The sequence below is a fragment of the Nerophis lumbriciformis genome, linkage group LG16 (genome assembly GCF_033978685.3).
Source record: "Nerophis lumbriciformis linkage group LG16, RoL_Nlum_v2.1, whole genome shotgun sequence".
Lineage (NCBI taxonomy): Eukaryota > Metazoa > Chordata > Actinopteri > Syngnathiformes > Syngnathidae > Nerophis > Nerophis lumbriciformis.
Genome location: NC_084563.2, coordinates 44,041,662 through 44,057,098, shown reverse-complemented (window position 1 = coordinate 44,057,098; position 15,437 = coordinate 44,041,662). Strand labels below are relative to the sequence as shown.

Genomic DNA, 15,437 nt, shown 5'->3' with positions numbered 1-15,437 from the left:
GCTGTACTGCATCAACAAGCGACATCAGTGTGTGAAGGATATCACCACATGGGCTCAGGAACACTTCAGAAACCCACTGTCTGTAACTACAGTTGGTCGCTACATCTGTAAGTGCAAGTTAAAACTCTCCTATGCAAGGCGAAAACCGTTTATCAACAACACCCAGAAACGCCATCGGCTTCGCTGGGCCTGAGCTCATCTAAGATGGACTGATACAAAGTGGAAAAGTGTTCTGTGGTCTGACGAGTCCACATTTCCAAATTGTTTTTGGAAACTGTGGACGTCGTGTCCTCCGGACCAAAGAGGAAAAGAACCATCCGGATTGTTATAGGCGCAAAGTTGAAAAGCCAGCATCTGTGATGGTATGGGGGTGTATTAGTGCCCAAGACATGGGTAACTTACACATCTGTGAAGGCGCCATTAATGCTGAAAGGTACATACAGGTTTTGGAGCAACATATGTTGCCATCCAAGCAACGTTACCATAGACGCCCCTGCTTATTTCAGCAAGACAAGGCCAAGCCACGTGTTACATCAACGTGGCTTCATAGTAAAAGAGTGCGGGTACTAGACTGGCCTGCCTGTAGTCCAGACCTGTCTCCCATTGTAAATGTGTGGCGCATTATGAAGCCTAAAATAGCACAACGGAGACCCCCGGACTGTTGAACAACTTAAGCTGTACATCAAGCAAGAATGGGAAAGAATTCCACCTGAGAAGCTTAAAAAATGTGTTTCCTCAGTTCCCAAACGTTTACTGAGTGTTGTTAAAAGGAAAGGCCATGTAACACAGTGGTGAACATGCCCTTTCCCAACTACTTTGGCACGTGTTGCAGCCATAAAATTCTAAGTTAATTATTATTTGCAAAAAAAAAATAAAGTTTATGAGTTTGAACATCAAATATCTTGTCTTTGTAGTGCATTCAATTGAATATGGGTTGAAAAGGATTTGCAAATCATTGTATTACGTTTATATTTACATCTAACACAATTTCCCAACTCATATGGAAACGGGGTTTGTAGTTCTTTAGAACCCCACAATTTTAAGCACAAATGTGGAAAAATGTTGCATTAAGTGTAATGTAGATGTCAAATTACATTCAGACATTTGTGGGCGAGCCGTTTCGTGTTCTCTGATACTGACAGTCTCGCACTTTGGTTTACCTTCTCCTTGGAGCAGATAAGGATCCAGCAGCTCCATCATGTACTGGATGTCGGTGTCCAGCTGAGGCATGTCACACTGCGCCACCACGTAAGTCAACATGGGCAGGAAGTCATCAGCACCGTACATCCTCCCTGGAAGGAAGCAGACAGACGCCACAGAGTATAAAGTATGTGTGGTGGGAACACAGGTCAGGGAGGGGCCACAGGCCTTTAAAAGTCTTCAGTCGGCAGTATGTCAACACGCACAGGTTGATTTTCAAAACAAAGAACTATACCTGAGTTGTCCTGCATGATGGTGTAGATGAGCTTGCACACACGCAGCAGCAGTGACACCTTTTTCTCAGGTGAGTACATCTTGCTCATGGTAAGGAACTTATGCTGAATTCTTTTAATAGCCACAGGGTCAGGGGGCACCGCACCGTCCACCCCCAGCTCCTGGGGCCTCTTGGTCTTAGCAAGAGCCAGGTTCTCCTTCATCTGCTGCCATTCTCCACTGTTAACCTGAGGAGAACAAAGTCAATCAAAGTTTTTATTTATATAGCCCTAAATCACAAGTGTCTCAAAGTAAACAAGTAATTATAGTCTGCAAATGATGTGTTGTTGTTGAGTGTCGGTGCTGTCTAGAGCTCGGCAGAGTAACCGTGTAATACTCTTCCATATCAGTAGGTGGTAGCAGGTAGCTAATTGCTTTGTAGATGTCGGAAACAGCGGGAGGCAGCGTGCAGGTAAAAAGGTGTCTAATGCTTAAACCAAAAATAAACAAAAGGTGAGTGCCCCTAAGAAAAGGCATTGAAGCTTAGGGAAGGCTATGCAGAACAAAACTCAGACCTAACTCGCTACAAAGTAAACAAAAACAGAATGCTGGACGACAGCAAAGACTTACTGTGGAGCAAAGACGTCGTCCACAAATTACATCCGAACATGACATGACAATCAACAATGTCCCCACAGAGAAGGATAGCAAAAACTTAAATAGTCTTGATTGCTAAAACAAAGCAAATGCGGGGAATAGCATTTAAGGAAGACATGAAACCGCTACAGGAAAACACCAACAAAACAGGAAAAGCCACCAAAATAGGAGCGCAAGACAAGAACTAAAACACTACACACAGGAAAACAGCAAAAAAACCTCAAAATAAGTCACGGCGTGATGTGACAGGTGGTGACAGTACACCTACTTTGAGACAAGAGCTATATTGATGCATGCTTGGTTATGCTTTAAAGTCATATCCAACAATTGCGACAACGACTTTTTACTGTCAACTGAGGTTCGTTTTTTAATGATTTCTGCTGGTGGTGTGCCTCCGGATTTTTTCAATGAAAAAAAATGTGCCTGAGCTCAAAAAAGGTTGAAAAACACTGATCCAGCCAACGTTTTACACTAACAAAATCTTGTTTTTCCAACCGGGGGTCGAAAAAGATACTCATAAAGTTAAAGAAAAAAAAATCATGAAAAAACATGCCGATAGGTCTGTGTGTAGCAGAGCAGAACACTGCTACTATGAAGAAAACACAAAAAAGGTCATATAAATTATTATTTTTAACCCTTGTGTAATGTTCATATTGTTGTTACAAACGCTGGCTGAGTAACAACAATATGAACGTTTTGCACGGAACATTTCTCTGCCAGTTTCTGCATCCCACAGGGATTCTTCTTTTGTGTTTCTGCACCTGCGGTTCCCACACAAGGTTGCAACATTGTTTGTCAACACTGTCTGCTCTCATTTTCTCGCACATTTGACCCTCTGATGTTCTGTGTACCTACACTCTGTCCTCCTCCTGTCTCGGCCTGCTGTGTGTGTGTGTGTGTGTGTGTGTGTGTGTGTGTGTGTGTGTGTGGTACACAGAACATCAATTTCCACATTTCTATTAGCCGGACATCTTATATGTAATAGAAATGTGTAGGGGGGGGGGTGTATGGTGTGTGGTCATTAGAGATGCGCGGTCCGCGGATTATCCACGGGTCGGGCGGTTGAAATAAAAAAAAAATTAGATTTTATCCGCGGGTCGGGTCGGGCGGTTGAAATTTTAAAAAATTTGATTTTAAATAGATTCAGGCGGGTGGCAGTTAAACCAATTCGGAAATATATATACATAGTTAAATGTTGTTACCCACATACGAAAAACGAGCAGGCACCTGCAGCATGCCACAGCAGAAGAAGAAAAAAAAAAGAGATGGCAACGCCGGCAGCAAATGTGGTACGCGACAAACTAAATAAGGGAATACTAAAGACCAGGGGGAAAAAAAGGCCAGAAAAGTTCAGCGTGGACTCGTTTTTATGAGGTTGTAAATCAGGATGATAGTAATGCTGGCTACGTGATTTGCAAGAGCTGCGACGCTGTTTATGTCTACGACAGTCACAAAACCGGGACATCTAACATGGTGCATCACATTTGTGCAAAACCCCGAACCTCCACAAACACCCTGAGCATGAGCAGTTTCGTCCGCCGTGATCCCAGAAGAGTGCCACAGGATGTTAAAACAAGATAGAACGCAGCTGCCTGCAACAGTTTGAGTGGCGCGAGCGCGCTTGGAGGTGCGCTCAGCGTGGCTCCCAGATGATTGCGCACTGGTGTGCGTCTGGGCCGTGACAGCGTGGCACGCATTGAATGTCTCTGCTGCATTGGATCAGTCTCCTTTCTTTAACAGGCAAAAGCTTTATAACCTCACTAATGCCTTGCATCGTCTATATTAGATATATAACAACGGGCGGGTGGCGGATGGCGGGCGGGTGCGGTTTTGATTAAATGTTAGTTCGGGTGTATGGCGGATGGTTGACGACTTTTGTGATGCGGTTGCGGATGAAATAATTGCCTATCCGCGCATCTCTAGTGGTCATTAAATATGTATTCTGATATATGTTCTTCACAGAAAATGAGCCAAAGTTAGTGAGTCTCAGTTTGAAAAATTCATTAATTGTATCATTTTTCTTTTAATAAAAAAAAAAGAAAATGGGTCCCACAGACCCGAACACCACACCACTACACTTCAGGATTTTTCTTTCCTTGTTATTCAAAATGCATTTCGGCAGACTGACATCCTGAAACAAATATGTTTATGAAGTACAAAGCTTTTTCACTTGCACTCCCGTCACTATCTGCCCTTTACATTATACTTGATGACAATGTAAGATGATACTTTTAATCTCTCACCTGGAAGTCATGTAAAGCCACATCAATGACGCTCTTCAGTGGCTTCAACACACACTTGTGCATGGACTTTTCCAGCACTTGATCTGTTGAATAGAGAGCAACACACACACAAACATTATTTTTTGTTTTAATGGGGAAATATTGTGTTTTTGCGCCAACTGTGCTGAATTGTGGTCCTAATGCTGCGTGAAAGGCACGGTCTGTGCTGTTTATGAATAAGGTACTTGTGTTAGGACGGACAGAGAACAGTAAGACACAATAGCACTCGTGTGACATGTTGGATATTTGGCAAGCAACAAATTAATTAGACCCAATATGAGTAGGTGGGAGGTCTAGCTGGAGACATTGTCTCGGCCCGAATGGTCCTAGTAATACACAATCTTTGATTCATCTACTACAGTACTTCTAAATGGCCCAATATCATTGACATTATAATGACATTTTGCATATATTTCATGCGTTTCCAGTGAAATGTTAAAGGCCTACTGAAAGCCACTACTACCGACCACGCAGTCTGATAGTTTATATATCAATGATGAAATCTTAACATTGCAACACATGCCAATACGGTTAGCTTACTAAAGTGCAATTTTAAATTTTGTGCGAAATATCCTGCTGAAAACGTCTCGGTATGATGATGCCTGCGCGTGACGTCACGGATTGTAGAGGACATTTTGGGACAGCGTGGTGGCCAGCTATTAAGTCGTCTGTTTTCATCGCAAAATTCCACAGTATTCTGGACATCTGTGTTGGTGAATCTTTTGCAATTTGTTCAATGAACAATGGAGACAGCAAAGAAGAAAGCTGTAGGTGGGAAGTGGTGTATTGCAGCAGGTGTTGTGCCGGATAACGCACCCCCGTCGTAGAATGCACTCCCTGACTGTTGTGCCGGATAACACAGCCGGTGTTTCATTGTTTACATTCCCGGAAGATGACAGTCAAGCTTTACCATTGGCCTGTGGAGAACTGGGACAACAGAGACTCTTACCAGGAGGACTTTGAGTTGGATGCGCAGACGCGGTACCGTGAGTACGCATGCAGCTGCGGCTTCCAAACATTTGATCGCTTGCCCGTATGTGCGTGCCGCTATGTGCATGTCACGTACGTAACTTTGGGGAAATATATGTGCTGTATCAATCAATCAATCAATCAATGTTTATTTATATAGCCCTAAATCACAAGTGTCTCAAAGGGCTGCACAAGCCACAACGACATCCTCGGTACAAAGCCCACATAAGGGCAAGGAAAAACTCACCCCAGTGGGACGTCGATGTGAATGACTATGAGAAACCTTGGAGAGGACCGCATATGTGGGTAACCCCCCCCCCTCTAGGGGAGACCGAATGCAATGAATGTCGAGTGGGTCTGACATAATATTGTGAGAGTCTAGTCCATAGTGGATCCAACATAATAGTAAGAGTCCAGTCCATAGTGGTGCCAGCAGGACACCATCCCGAGCGGAGACGGGTCAGCAGCGCAGAGATGAACTTTGGGGAGATGAACGGTACTTTGGGCTGTGAGATTGAGTGTGTTGTGCAGGTGTTTGAGTTGTATTGGCGGGTTATATGGACGGGAGGGGGGAGGTGTTTGTTATGCGGGATTAATTTGTGGCATATTAAATATAAGCCTGGTTGTGTTGTGGCTAATAGAGTATATATATGTCTTGTGTTTATTTACTGTTTTAGTCATTCCCAGCTGAATATCAGGTCCCACCCGCCTCTCACAGCATCTTCCCTATCTGAATCGCTCCCACTGCCCTCTAGTCCTTCACTCTCACTTTCCTCATCCACAAATCTTTCATCCTCGCTCAAATTAATGGGGAAATCATCGCTTTCTCGGTCCGAATCGCTCTCGCTGCTGGTGGCCATGATTGTAAACAATGTGCAGATGTGAGGAGCTCCACAACCTGTGACGTCACGCGCATATCGTCCGCTACTTCCGGTACAGGCAAGGCTTTTTTTTATCAGCGACCGAAAGTTGCAAACTTTATCGTCGATGTTCTCTACTAAATCCTTTCAGCAAAAATATGGCAATATTGCGAAATGATCAAGTATGACACATAGAATGGACCCGCTATCCCCGTTTAAATAAGAAAATCGCATTTCAGTAGGCCTTTAACCTTCCATCGGGACAGTGAATGTTTGTACGCTTGATCAAGCGAAATTACTCAGAGAACAGTGGGAGATATGAAAAAAACACAAACCTATTTATCATTAACTGTCTTGAAGGGACTTATGCTGTCTTTAAGTTGAAGTGGCCTAGAGTTTTCGCCCTGAGATCAGTAGGTTGTGAGTTCAAACAGAGTCATACCAAAGACGATAAAAATGGGACCCACTCAGCATCAAGGGTTGGAATTGGGGGTTAAATCACCAAAAATGATTCCCGGGCGTGGCCACCGCTGCTGCCCACTGCTCCCCTCACCTCCCAGGGGGTGATCAAGGGTGATGGGTCAAATGCAGAGAATAATTTTGCCACACCTAGTGTGTGTGTGTGTGAGACAATCATTGGTACTTTAACTTTAACTTAACTTAAGTGGCAGGGTAATTGTGGTCGCAATAATTCATTAAATTGGGGCTTCTTAACCATAGGGCTGGGGCCCATTGTTGGGCCATGAGGGCCTACTAAAGGTCCGGCAAAAAAATATATGTTCTCATAGGAGTACTCAGTTATAATACACTTTCCCACCACGTGCGGCAGTAATGACAATCTCAAACAAACAGAAAAAGTCTGGAGCTAAAGTCACAGAGAAGTTTCTCAAGCGCAAAAAATATGATTAATGTGGTGAAGCTGTATATTCTTTTGCACTTTAATTTGATTATTCATTTAGTTGGAATGTATTTATTTTAGAATTGCATAATTGCATGTAAAGGTCACTCATTTTGTACTATATTTGAATATTACTTACTTATTTTGTTTGTTTTCATGTGTTTCCAGTGAAATATTTAACCTTCCATCAGGACAGTGAATTTTTGTACGTTTGATCACGCGAAATTACTCAGAGAACAATGGTAGATATGGAAAAACACAAACCTATTTATCATTAACTGTCTGGAATGGACTTATGTTGTCTTTAAGTTGAAGTGGCGAGGTAATTGTGGTCACAATAATTAATTAAATTGGGGTTTTTTAACCATAGGGTTGGGGCCCATTGTTGGGCCAGCAAAAAAAATATCTGTTTTCAGCTGTGGCACATATGTACTCAGTTGTAATCAGTGTTGGGACTAACGCGTTACAAAGTAACGCGTTACTGTAACGCCGTTAGTTTCGGCGGTAACTAGTAATCTAACGCGTTATTTTTTATATTCAGTAACTCAGTTACCGTTACTACATGATGCGTTACTGCGTTATTTTACGTTACTTTTTATGTAGTATAAAGTGTGTTTTATCGGAGCGCTGCTGTGTCATCGTTCTTTTTCTTCTTGTGTCACAAGCCGGAGAAGAGAGAGAGACATGCGCTGTGTGGGTGTGTGTGAGTGTGGGGAGGGGGTGGGGGGGCGTGTCTGATCATGGCGGAGCCAGAAGTCCAGTTTGCTAACATGGAGATATTTTCACTACCGTATTTTCCGCACTATAAGGCGCACCTAAAAACCACAATTTTTCTCAAAAGCTGACAGTGCGCCTTATAACCCGGTGCGCTTTATTACGATTCATTTTCATAAAGTTTCGGTCTCGCAACTTCGGTAAACAGCCGCCATCTTTTTTCCCGGTAGAACAGGAAGCGCTTCTTCTTCTACGCAAGCAACCGCCAAGGTAAGCACCCGCCCCCATAGAACAGGAAGCGCTTCTTCTTCTACTGTAAGCAACCACCCGCCCCCGGAAGAAGAAGAAAAAACGCGCGGATATCACCGTACGTTTCATTTCCTGTTTACATCTGTAAAGACCACAAAATGGCTCCTACTACGCGACAAGGATCCGGTTCATAAAAAGACGCAATCTCTCCATCCGCACACGGATTACTACCGTATTTCACAGCAACTGATATTCCTGTGAACCGCACTGTGGAACGGGAGCACGTACGGTGAATATTCGCACCACAGGGAATGAGAAGTCATCCTTCACTGTGGTTCTAGCTTGCCATGCTAACTTCCACCCATGGTGATATTCAAAAGGAAGACCTTGCCAAAAGAGACCTTTCCAGCCGGCGTCATCATAAAAGCTAACTCGAAGGGATGGATGGATGAAGAAAAGATGAGCGAGTGGTTAAGGGAAGTTTACGCGAAGAGGCCGGGTGGCTTTTTTCACACAGCTCCGAAGGCGAACACACCTTCACTAAGACGGGCAGACAGCGCCGGACGACATACGCCAACATCTGCCAGTGGATCGTAAATGCCTGGGCAGATATTTCGGTCACAACTGTGGTCCGAGCTTTCCGGAAGGCAGGATTCACAGAACTGCTGCACAACAACAGCGACACTGAATCCGATGACTTCGACGAGACGGAGCCGGCCATTTTTGGATCCCACGCTTGCGCAACTTTTCAATTCGGACACCGAAGACGAAGAATTCGAAGGATTTACGAATGAAGAATAACTTCAGAAGGTGAGCGCTATGTTTATTTTGTGTGTTGTGACATTAACGTTCGAGCAACATTATGTTGCTATTTATTGCTCTACACCATTTTGAATTTTACTATGTTTGTGATTGCACATTTGCGTACATTTTGGGACAGAGTTGTTAGAACGCTGGTTTTCAATATATTATTAAAGTTTGACTGAACTATCTGACTGTTTTTTTGACATTTACTTTAGCGCAGCGTTTTTTTGACATTCACTTTAGCGCAGCGTAGGCGCGGCTTATAGTCCGGGGCGGCTTATTGGTGGACAAAATTATGAAATATGTAATTCATAGAAGGTGCGGCTAATAATCCGGTGCGCCTTATAGTGTGGAAAATACGGTACTTTTCTTTTGTCGAGCACAAAGAAAGGAACATTTTAGTTAAATGTAAATTGTGCTTTGGATCAAAGATGCCATCTACTGCCCAAAACAGCAATTCAAATCTGCTTAAACAAGCTACATAAGCAACATGCTTCGACGAAGCTAGTAAAGAGAGACAGAGACTCCAATGACACTTCACCTCCACCACTTAAGGATTAACTCTGCCTCTGCTCATCATTCAGCGCTAAAGGTACACACACTCTGTTAATCAATGTTCCCTCTAATTTTTCATGTGTGAGCAAACGCAAAAACTCCCTGAGCATTCAGTGGAGCCCATGTTAAAGTTAAAGTTAAAGTACCAATGATTGTCACACACACACTAGGTGTGGCGAAATTATTCTCTGCATTTGACCCATCACCCTTGATCACCCCCTGGGAGGTGAGGGGAGCAGTGGGCAGCAGCGGTGGCTGCGCCCGGGAATCATTTTGGTGATTTAACCCCCAATTCCAACCCTTGATGCTGAGTGCCAAGCAGGGAGGTAATGGGTCCCATTTTTTTTATAGTCTTTGGTATGACTCGGCCGGGATTTGAACTCCCAACCTACCGATCTCAGGATGGACACTCTAACCACTAGGTCACTGAGTAGTTGTGAGCAACATCACACGTGCACACTGTGGCTACACCAGCAGCACACCTGTCCCAAACCTGACTAAATAACAAGTTCAATCTCCATCCATCCATCAATTTCCTACCGCTTGTCCCTTTCGGGGTCACTGGAGCCTATCTCAGCTGTATTCGGGCGGAAGGCTGGGTACACCCTGGACAAGTCCCCACCCATCACAGGGCCACCACAGATAGACAGACAACATTCTCTTATTATTATAATCAAATGACAGCAGTCATTTCCATTTCTAATATAAGTGTTTAGGCCCACTTACAATGACAATAACAAAAAATATTGTTTTTCATGAACTGTGTACTTGTATTGTTTGTCTGGGTGGAGGTCCTGCTTTGGAAATAGTTTGTACCACTTTCAGACATGTGTACATTCCTGCAACTTCATGTTTGTAAAAAATATATTTTTATTAGTATGTATTTAATATACTAACAACATTTAATGATTAATATTTATAAATTAAGATTCCTAATAAATGACACTAGAATAAGCACACATTTGATTGGTAAATCATAGTGTAACCACCTGGAATTACACTTTATGTGTGGTGTTGGAGTTGTCCAACTTTTTGTGTGGCTGTAAACGCATCACTGGCTAAGTGCCATATGTGCATGTGTTGGCACAAGTGAGAAAGAGCGAGCGGCTGCTGTTGATATAACAGTGATGTGTTTATGGCTGACAAAGAGTTTTGCTCAGTAAAGTGATGGATGGAATTCATGTCCTCAAAGCGTCTCGACAGACATATTATATTTGAACAATGATGACGAAAATGGTTTTCTCTGTCGTGTCCGTGTCGTGTCGAAAATTGTTATGCGCTTATTTTTTTATTTGATTTTGTGCGTGGCATAGATTTGTCGTGCGCAGAGGACACTTGAGCAGTGCGCAATTGCACAGGTGCACTCCTTAGAGGGAACGTTGCTGTCAATTCTCTTATATACTCTTTCATTCTAGACTTCTAGAGTGTTTGATTATCACATCACTCTAAATGTATAGACTATAAAGTTCACAAACATAAAGAGGGATCCTAGTGGGCCAGGCCAATCTTTCCTTATCTCTAAACTAAAACTGTGTAGAGTGATCTGGGCTTCAGACATGATTTTGTGTCAGAATTTCTTGAGGAAAAAATGCCTGGTTAGGCTTTGTGTATGTAGTGTGTGCCTTTCTTGCTTTACAGCTATGCTGTTATTATGCTGTTTGTTACTTATGTATGTTATGTTGCAGCTATTTAACATAGTTTTGTCAATTTGTTCTGGCCAGAAACAAATTGGCCTTTGTAACATATCTTTGTCTTTGTGTGTTGTATGTAGACCACATTGCTTAGCAGAGTTGAGTGATACAAATGTATGTCAAGTTGATCAACAGATTGTATTATTCTCCAGTGCAATAACAGTACTGACATGAAGGCTAAAAGGGCATTAATTGGAGCTTTAAAAAAAAAAGAAGAAAAAAAGAAGTAACTAAATAGTTACTTTTCAAAGTAACGCATTACTTTTTGGTGTAAGTAACTGAGTTAGTCACTGAGTTACTTTTGAAATGAAGTAACTAGTAACTATAACTAGTTACTGTTTTTCAGTAACTAACCCAACACTGGTTGTAATACACTTTCCCACCACGTGCGGCAGTAATGACAATCTCAAACAAACAGAAAAAGTCTGGAGCTAAAGTCAAGCGCAAAAAATATGATTAATCTTAAAGGTCTTAGTGGCCACATGCGTGGACAGCACCTTTTAGCTCTTATTTCCAAAAGAGTATAACATACAATGGAATTTGGAAAAAAAAAGTGTAAAAATAAGAATTAGCATGTTACTAAACATAAAGTACACGTTTGTTACTTATGCACTAAGTACATCATATCAAAAGATGATTCTTAGTTTTTATTCTAATTAGGGTCCAATAAGCCCAAATAGCAAAGAGAAATAAAACAAGCATGTAAACAAACAGCTTGGGCCTTAGGAGGTTAATGTGGTGAAGCTCTATTTTCATTTGCACTTTCATTTTATTATTAATTTAGTTGTAATGTTTTTTTTTAGTATTGCATAATTGCATGTAAAGGTCCCTCATTTTGCAGTATATTTGATTATTACTTATTTTGTAATTAGTCTGACCTAAGACTTGATCAAAAATATTTGTGATTACCACATTCTTGCATATCATTTGACAATGTTTATCCTATTAAACTGTGAGTAGATTGGATATAATTATTGAATACAATTAAAATCAAGAGTAAGATTACTAATTCAGTGTTAATATTTGAGTGGGCCCTGGCTCTTCTCTTGTGGAAACGTTTGGCCCCGAGGTTAAAAAGGTTAAGAACCATCCATCCATCCATTCATCTTCTTCCGCTTATCCGAGGTCGGGTCGCGGGGGCAGCAGCCTAAGCAGGGAAGCCCAGCCCTCCCTCTCCCCAGCCACTTTGTCCAGCTCCTCCCGGGGGATCCCGAGGCGTTCCCAGGCCAGCCGGGATATATAGTCTTCCCAACGTGTCCTGGGTCTTCCCCGTGGCCTCCTACCGGTCGGACGTGCCCTAAACACCTCCCTTGGGAGGCGTTCGGGTGGCATCCTGACCAGATGCCCGAACCACCTCATCTGGCTCCTCTCGATGTGGAGGAGCAGCGGCTTTACTTTGAGCTCCCCCCGGATGACAGAGCTTCTCACCCTATCTCTAAGGGAGAGCCCCGCCACCCGGCGGAGGAAACTCATTTCGGCCGCTTGTACCCGTGATCTTGTCCTTTCGGTCATAACCCAAAGCGCATGATCATAGGTGAGGATGGGAACGTAGATCGACCGGTAAATCGAGAGCTTTGCCTTCCGGCTCAGCTCCTTCTTCACTACAACGGATCGATACAGCGTCCGCATTACTGAAGACGCCGCACCGATCCGCCTGTCGATCTCACGATCCACTCTTCCCTCACTCGTGAACAAGACTCCGAGGTACTTGAACTCCTCCACTTGGGGCAAGATCTCCTCCCCAACCCGGAGATGGCACTCCACCCTTTTCCGGGCGAGAACCATGGACTCGGACTTGGAGGTGCTGATTCCCATCCCAGTCGCTTCACACTCGGCTGCGAACCGATCCAGTGAGAGCTGAAGATCTTGGCCAGATGAAGCCATCAGGACCACATCATCTGCAAAAGGCAGAGACCTAATCCTGCAGCCACCAAACCAGATCCCCTCAACGCCTTGACTGCACCTAGAAATTCTGTCCATAAAGGTTATGAACAGAATCGGTGACAAAGGGCAGCCCTGGCGGAGACCAACCCTCACTGGAAACGGGTCCGACTTACTGCCAGCAATGCGGACCAAGCTCTGACACTGATCATACAGGGAGCGAACCGCCACAATAAGACAGTCCGTTACCCCATACTCTCTGAGCACTCCCCACAGGACTTCCCGCAGAACCCCCGCATTAAATTAAGCTCCGACAGAAACACTGCCAGAGAACTCGCTGCCAAGCCCGAAAGGTGGTGTCTGTGTGGCTCTCCCCTTTACGCTCATCACAATGAAAATGGTGCCTTGGGGGACTTTGTATGTCTAAGTAATACGCAACCATTAAGTATTTGATATTTATTTATATTGACACATGTCGTGTTTTAGACTGCAAAATAGTTCAATTAAGGACACTTATTACGATTGTCTAAGCTTGTGGATTAGTGAGTGCTTTGCTGCTAGCTAGCTCCTAGTTGACTATAGCCAGAGGTGGGTAGTAACGCGCTACATTTACTCCGTTACATCTACTTGAGTAACTTTTGGGATAAATTGTACTTCTAAGAGTAGTTTTAATGCAACATACTTTTACTTTTACTTGAGTATATTTATAGAGAAGAAACGCTACTTTTACTCCGCTACTTTTATCTACATTCAGCTCGCTACTCGCTACTAATCTTTATCGATCTGTTAATGCACGCTTTGTTTGTTTTGGTCTGTCAGACAGACCTTCATAGTGCCTGCGTTTCAACAAATACAGTCACTGGTGACGTTCACTCCGTTCCACCAATCACATGCAGTCACTGGTGACGTTGGACCAATCAAACAGAGCCAGGGGTCACATGACCTGACTTAAACAAGTTGAAAAACTTATTGGGGTGTTACCATTTAGTGGTCAATTGTACGGAATATGTACTGTACTGTGCAATCTACTAATAAAAGCTCCAATCAATCAATCAATCAAAAGTGTGAAGGAAAAAAGACCCTTTTTTATTTCAACCGTACATCCCGTCAAAAGCCTAAAGACTGACTGCACAGTTCCTGTCTTCACAATAAAAGTGCCGCTCCATCGCGCCAGCGCTTTCAAAATAAGAGTCTCCGAAAGCCAGCGCAAACAAGCTAGCAAGCTACGGAGATTGCCGCCAATGTATTTCTTGTAAAGTGTATAAAAACGAATATGGAAGCTGGACAAATAAGATGCCAAAAACCAACCACTTTCATGTGGTATTAGACAGAAACGAGGAACTTTTTTTCTCCTCCATTTGAAAACGTGGACGTTATCAGCTCTACTGTCTGATTACAATCAATGCAAGTCATCAGAATCAAGTAATACACCTTTAACATGTAAACAAAAACGGCAAAATAAATAAATATAAATTATATACTGTCTATATCAATGTATGTATATATATATATATATATATGTGTATATATATATATATATATATATATATATATATATATATATATATATATATATATATATATGATATGTGTGTGTATGTTATTCATCAGTTACTCAGTACTTGAGTAGTTTTTTCACAACATACTTTTTACTTTTACTCAAGTAAATATTTGGGTGACTACTCCTTACTTTTACTTGAGTAATAAATCTCTAAAGTAACAGTACTCTTACTTGAGTACAATTTCTGGCTACTCTACTCACCTTTGACTATAGCCTACTTGACTTGACTAAAATACAAGAAAGGACCAACCTTGAGTGCATATTGAAAGACATTTACTGTAGATGTTAACTGGCTCCAGCTTTGCAGGTCTGCGTGTATCAGAGATTTAAGATGCAGCTGATATAATCCAACACTTGTTTTTTGCTTGCATACATCAGACCGATATCAGATATCAACATTAGAACACGGGACACCACCAGGATAAACAAAGCCTTTCTATTATTATTGACAATGACCTAATGTGGAGTGAACATACATATTTATATGCAATCCCCTAAATGTTCCTTAAATGTTCTTAATCTCTGGGACGTAATAAGCAACATTTAATTCAATAATGTCTGCCTGACAAAATGATCCTCTGATCTTAGCAATGTGCTGAGAGCCTACGACTGGAGGCTAAGAATAGAAGAAGTCATTGGACACAGTACACTGGCATGGCTGTAACTAAACACCGACTATAAAGCACATCAATATGGAACACTACAAGTAACGTATTTATCGGACTATAAGTCGCAGTTTTTTTCATAGTTTGGCCAGGCTCCAGTGCGACTTATATATGTTTTTTTCCGTCTTTATTATGCATTTTTGACAGGTGCGACTAATACTTTGGTGCGACTTATACTCCGAAAAATACGGTAGTTGTGTTCCTACGATAATGGCAGGCCTGGAAAGCCTTGATTGAC

The 15,437-nt window shown here is 42.5% G+C and overlaps 1 protein-coding gene and 1 long non-coding RNA gene across 3 annotated transcripts in view; one reads left to right on the top strand and one right to left on the bottom strand.

Moving 5' to 3' along the window:
- Nucleotides 1–15,437, bottom strand: part of LOC133617284 (ras and Rab interactor 2-like) — a 112,070-nt gene that overhangs the window by 17,996 nt on the left and 78,637 nt on the right. For both annotated transcript variants that reach the window (XM_072914938.1, XM_072914939.1), the window contains exons 9-11: nt 4,314–4,396; nt 1,436–1,661; nt 1,161–1,292 (exon numbers count right to left, since the gene is read on the bottom strand). In XM_072914938.1, the coding sequence (XP_072771039.1) occupies nt 1,161–1,292; nt 1,436–1,661; nt 4,314–4,396 (441 nt within the window). The remainder of the gene's footprint in view (nt 1–1,160; nt 1,293–1,435; nt 1,662–4,313; nt 4,397–15,437) is intronic.
- Nucleotides 1–15,437, top strand: part of LOC133617287 (uncharacterized) — a 74,379-nt gene that overhangs the window by 41,377 nt on the left and 17,565 nt on the right. The window contains exon 3 of the long non-coding RNA XR_009816967.2: nt 1,177–1,248. This is a non-coding gene — a long non-coding RNA (uncharacterized lncRNA). The remainder of the gene's footprint in view (nt 1–1,176; nt 1,249–15,437) is intronic.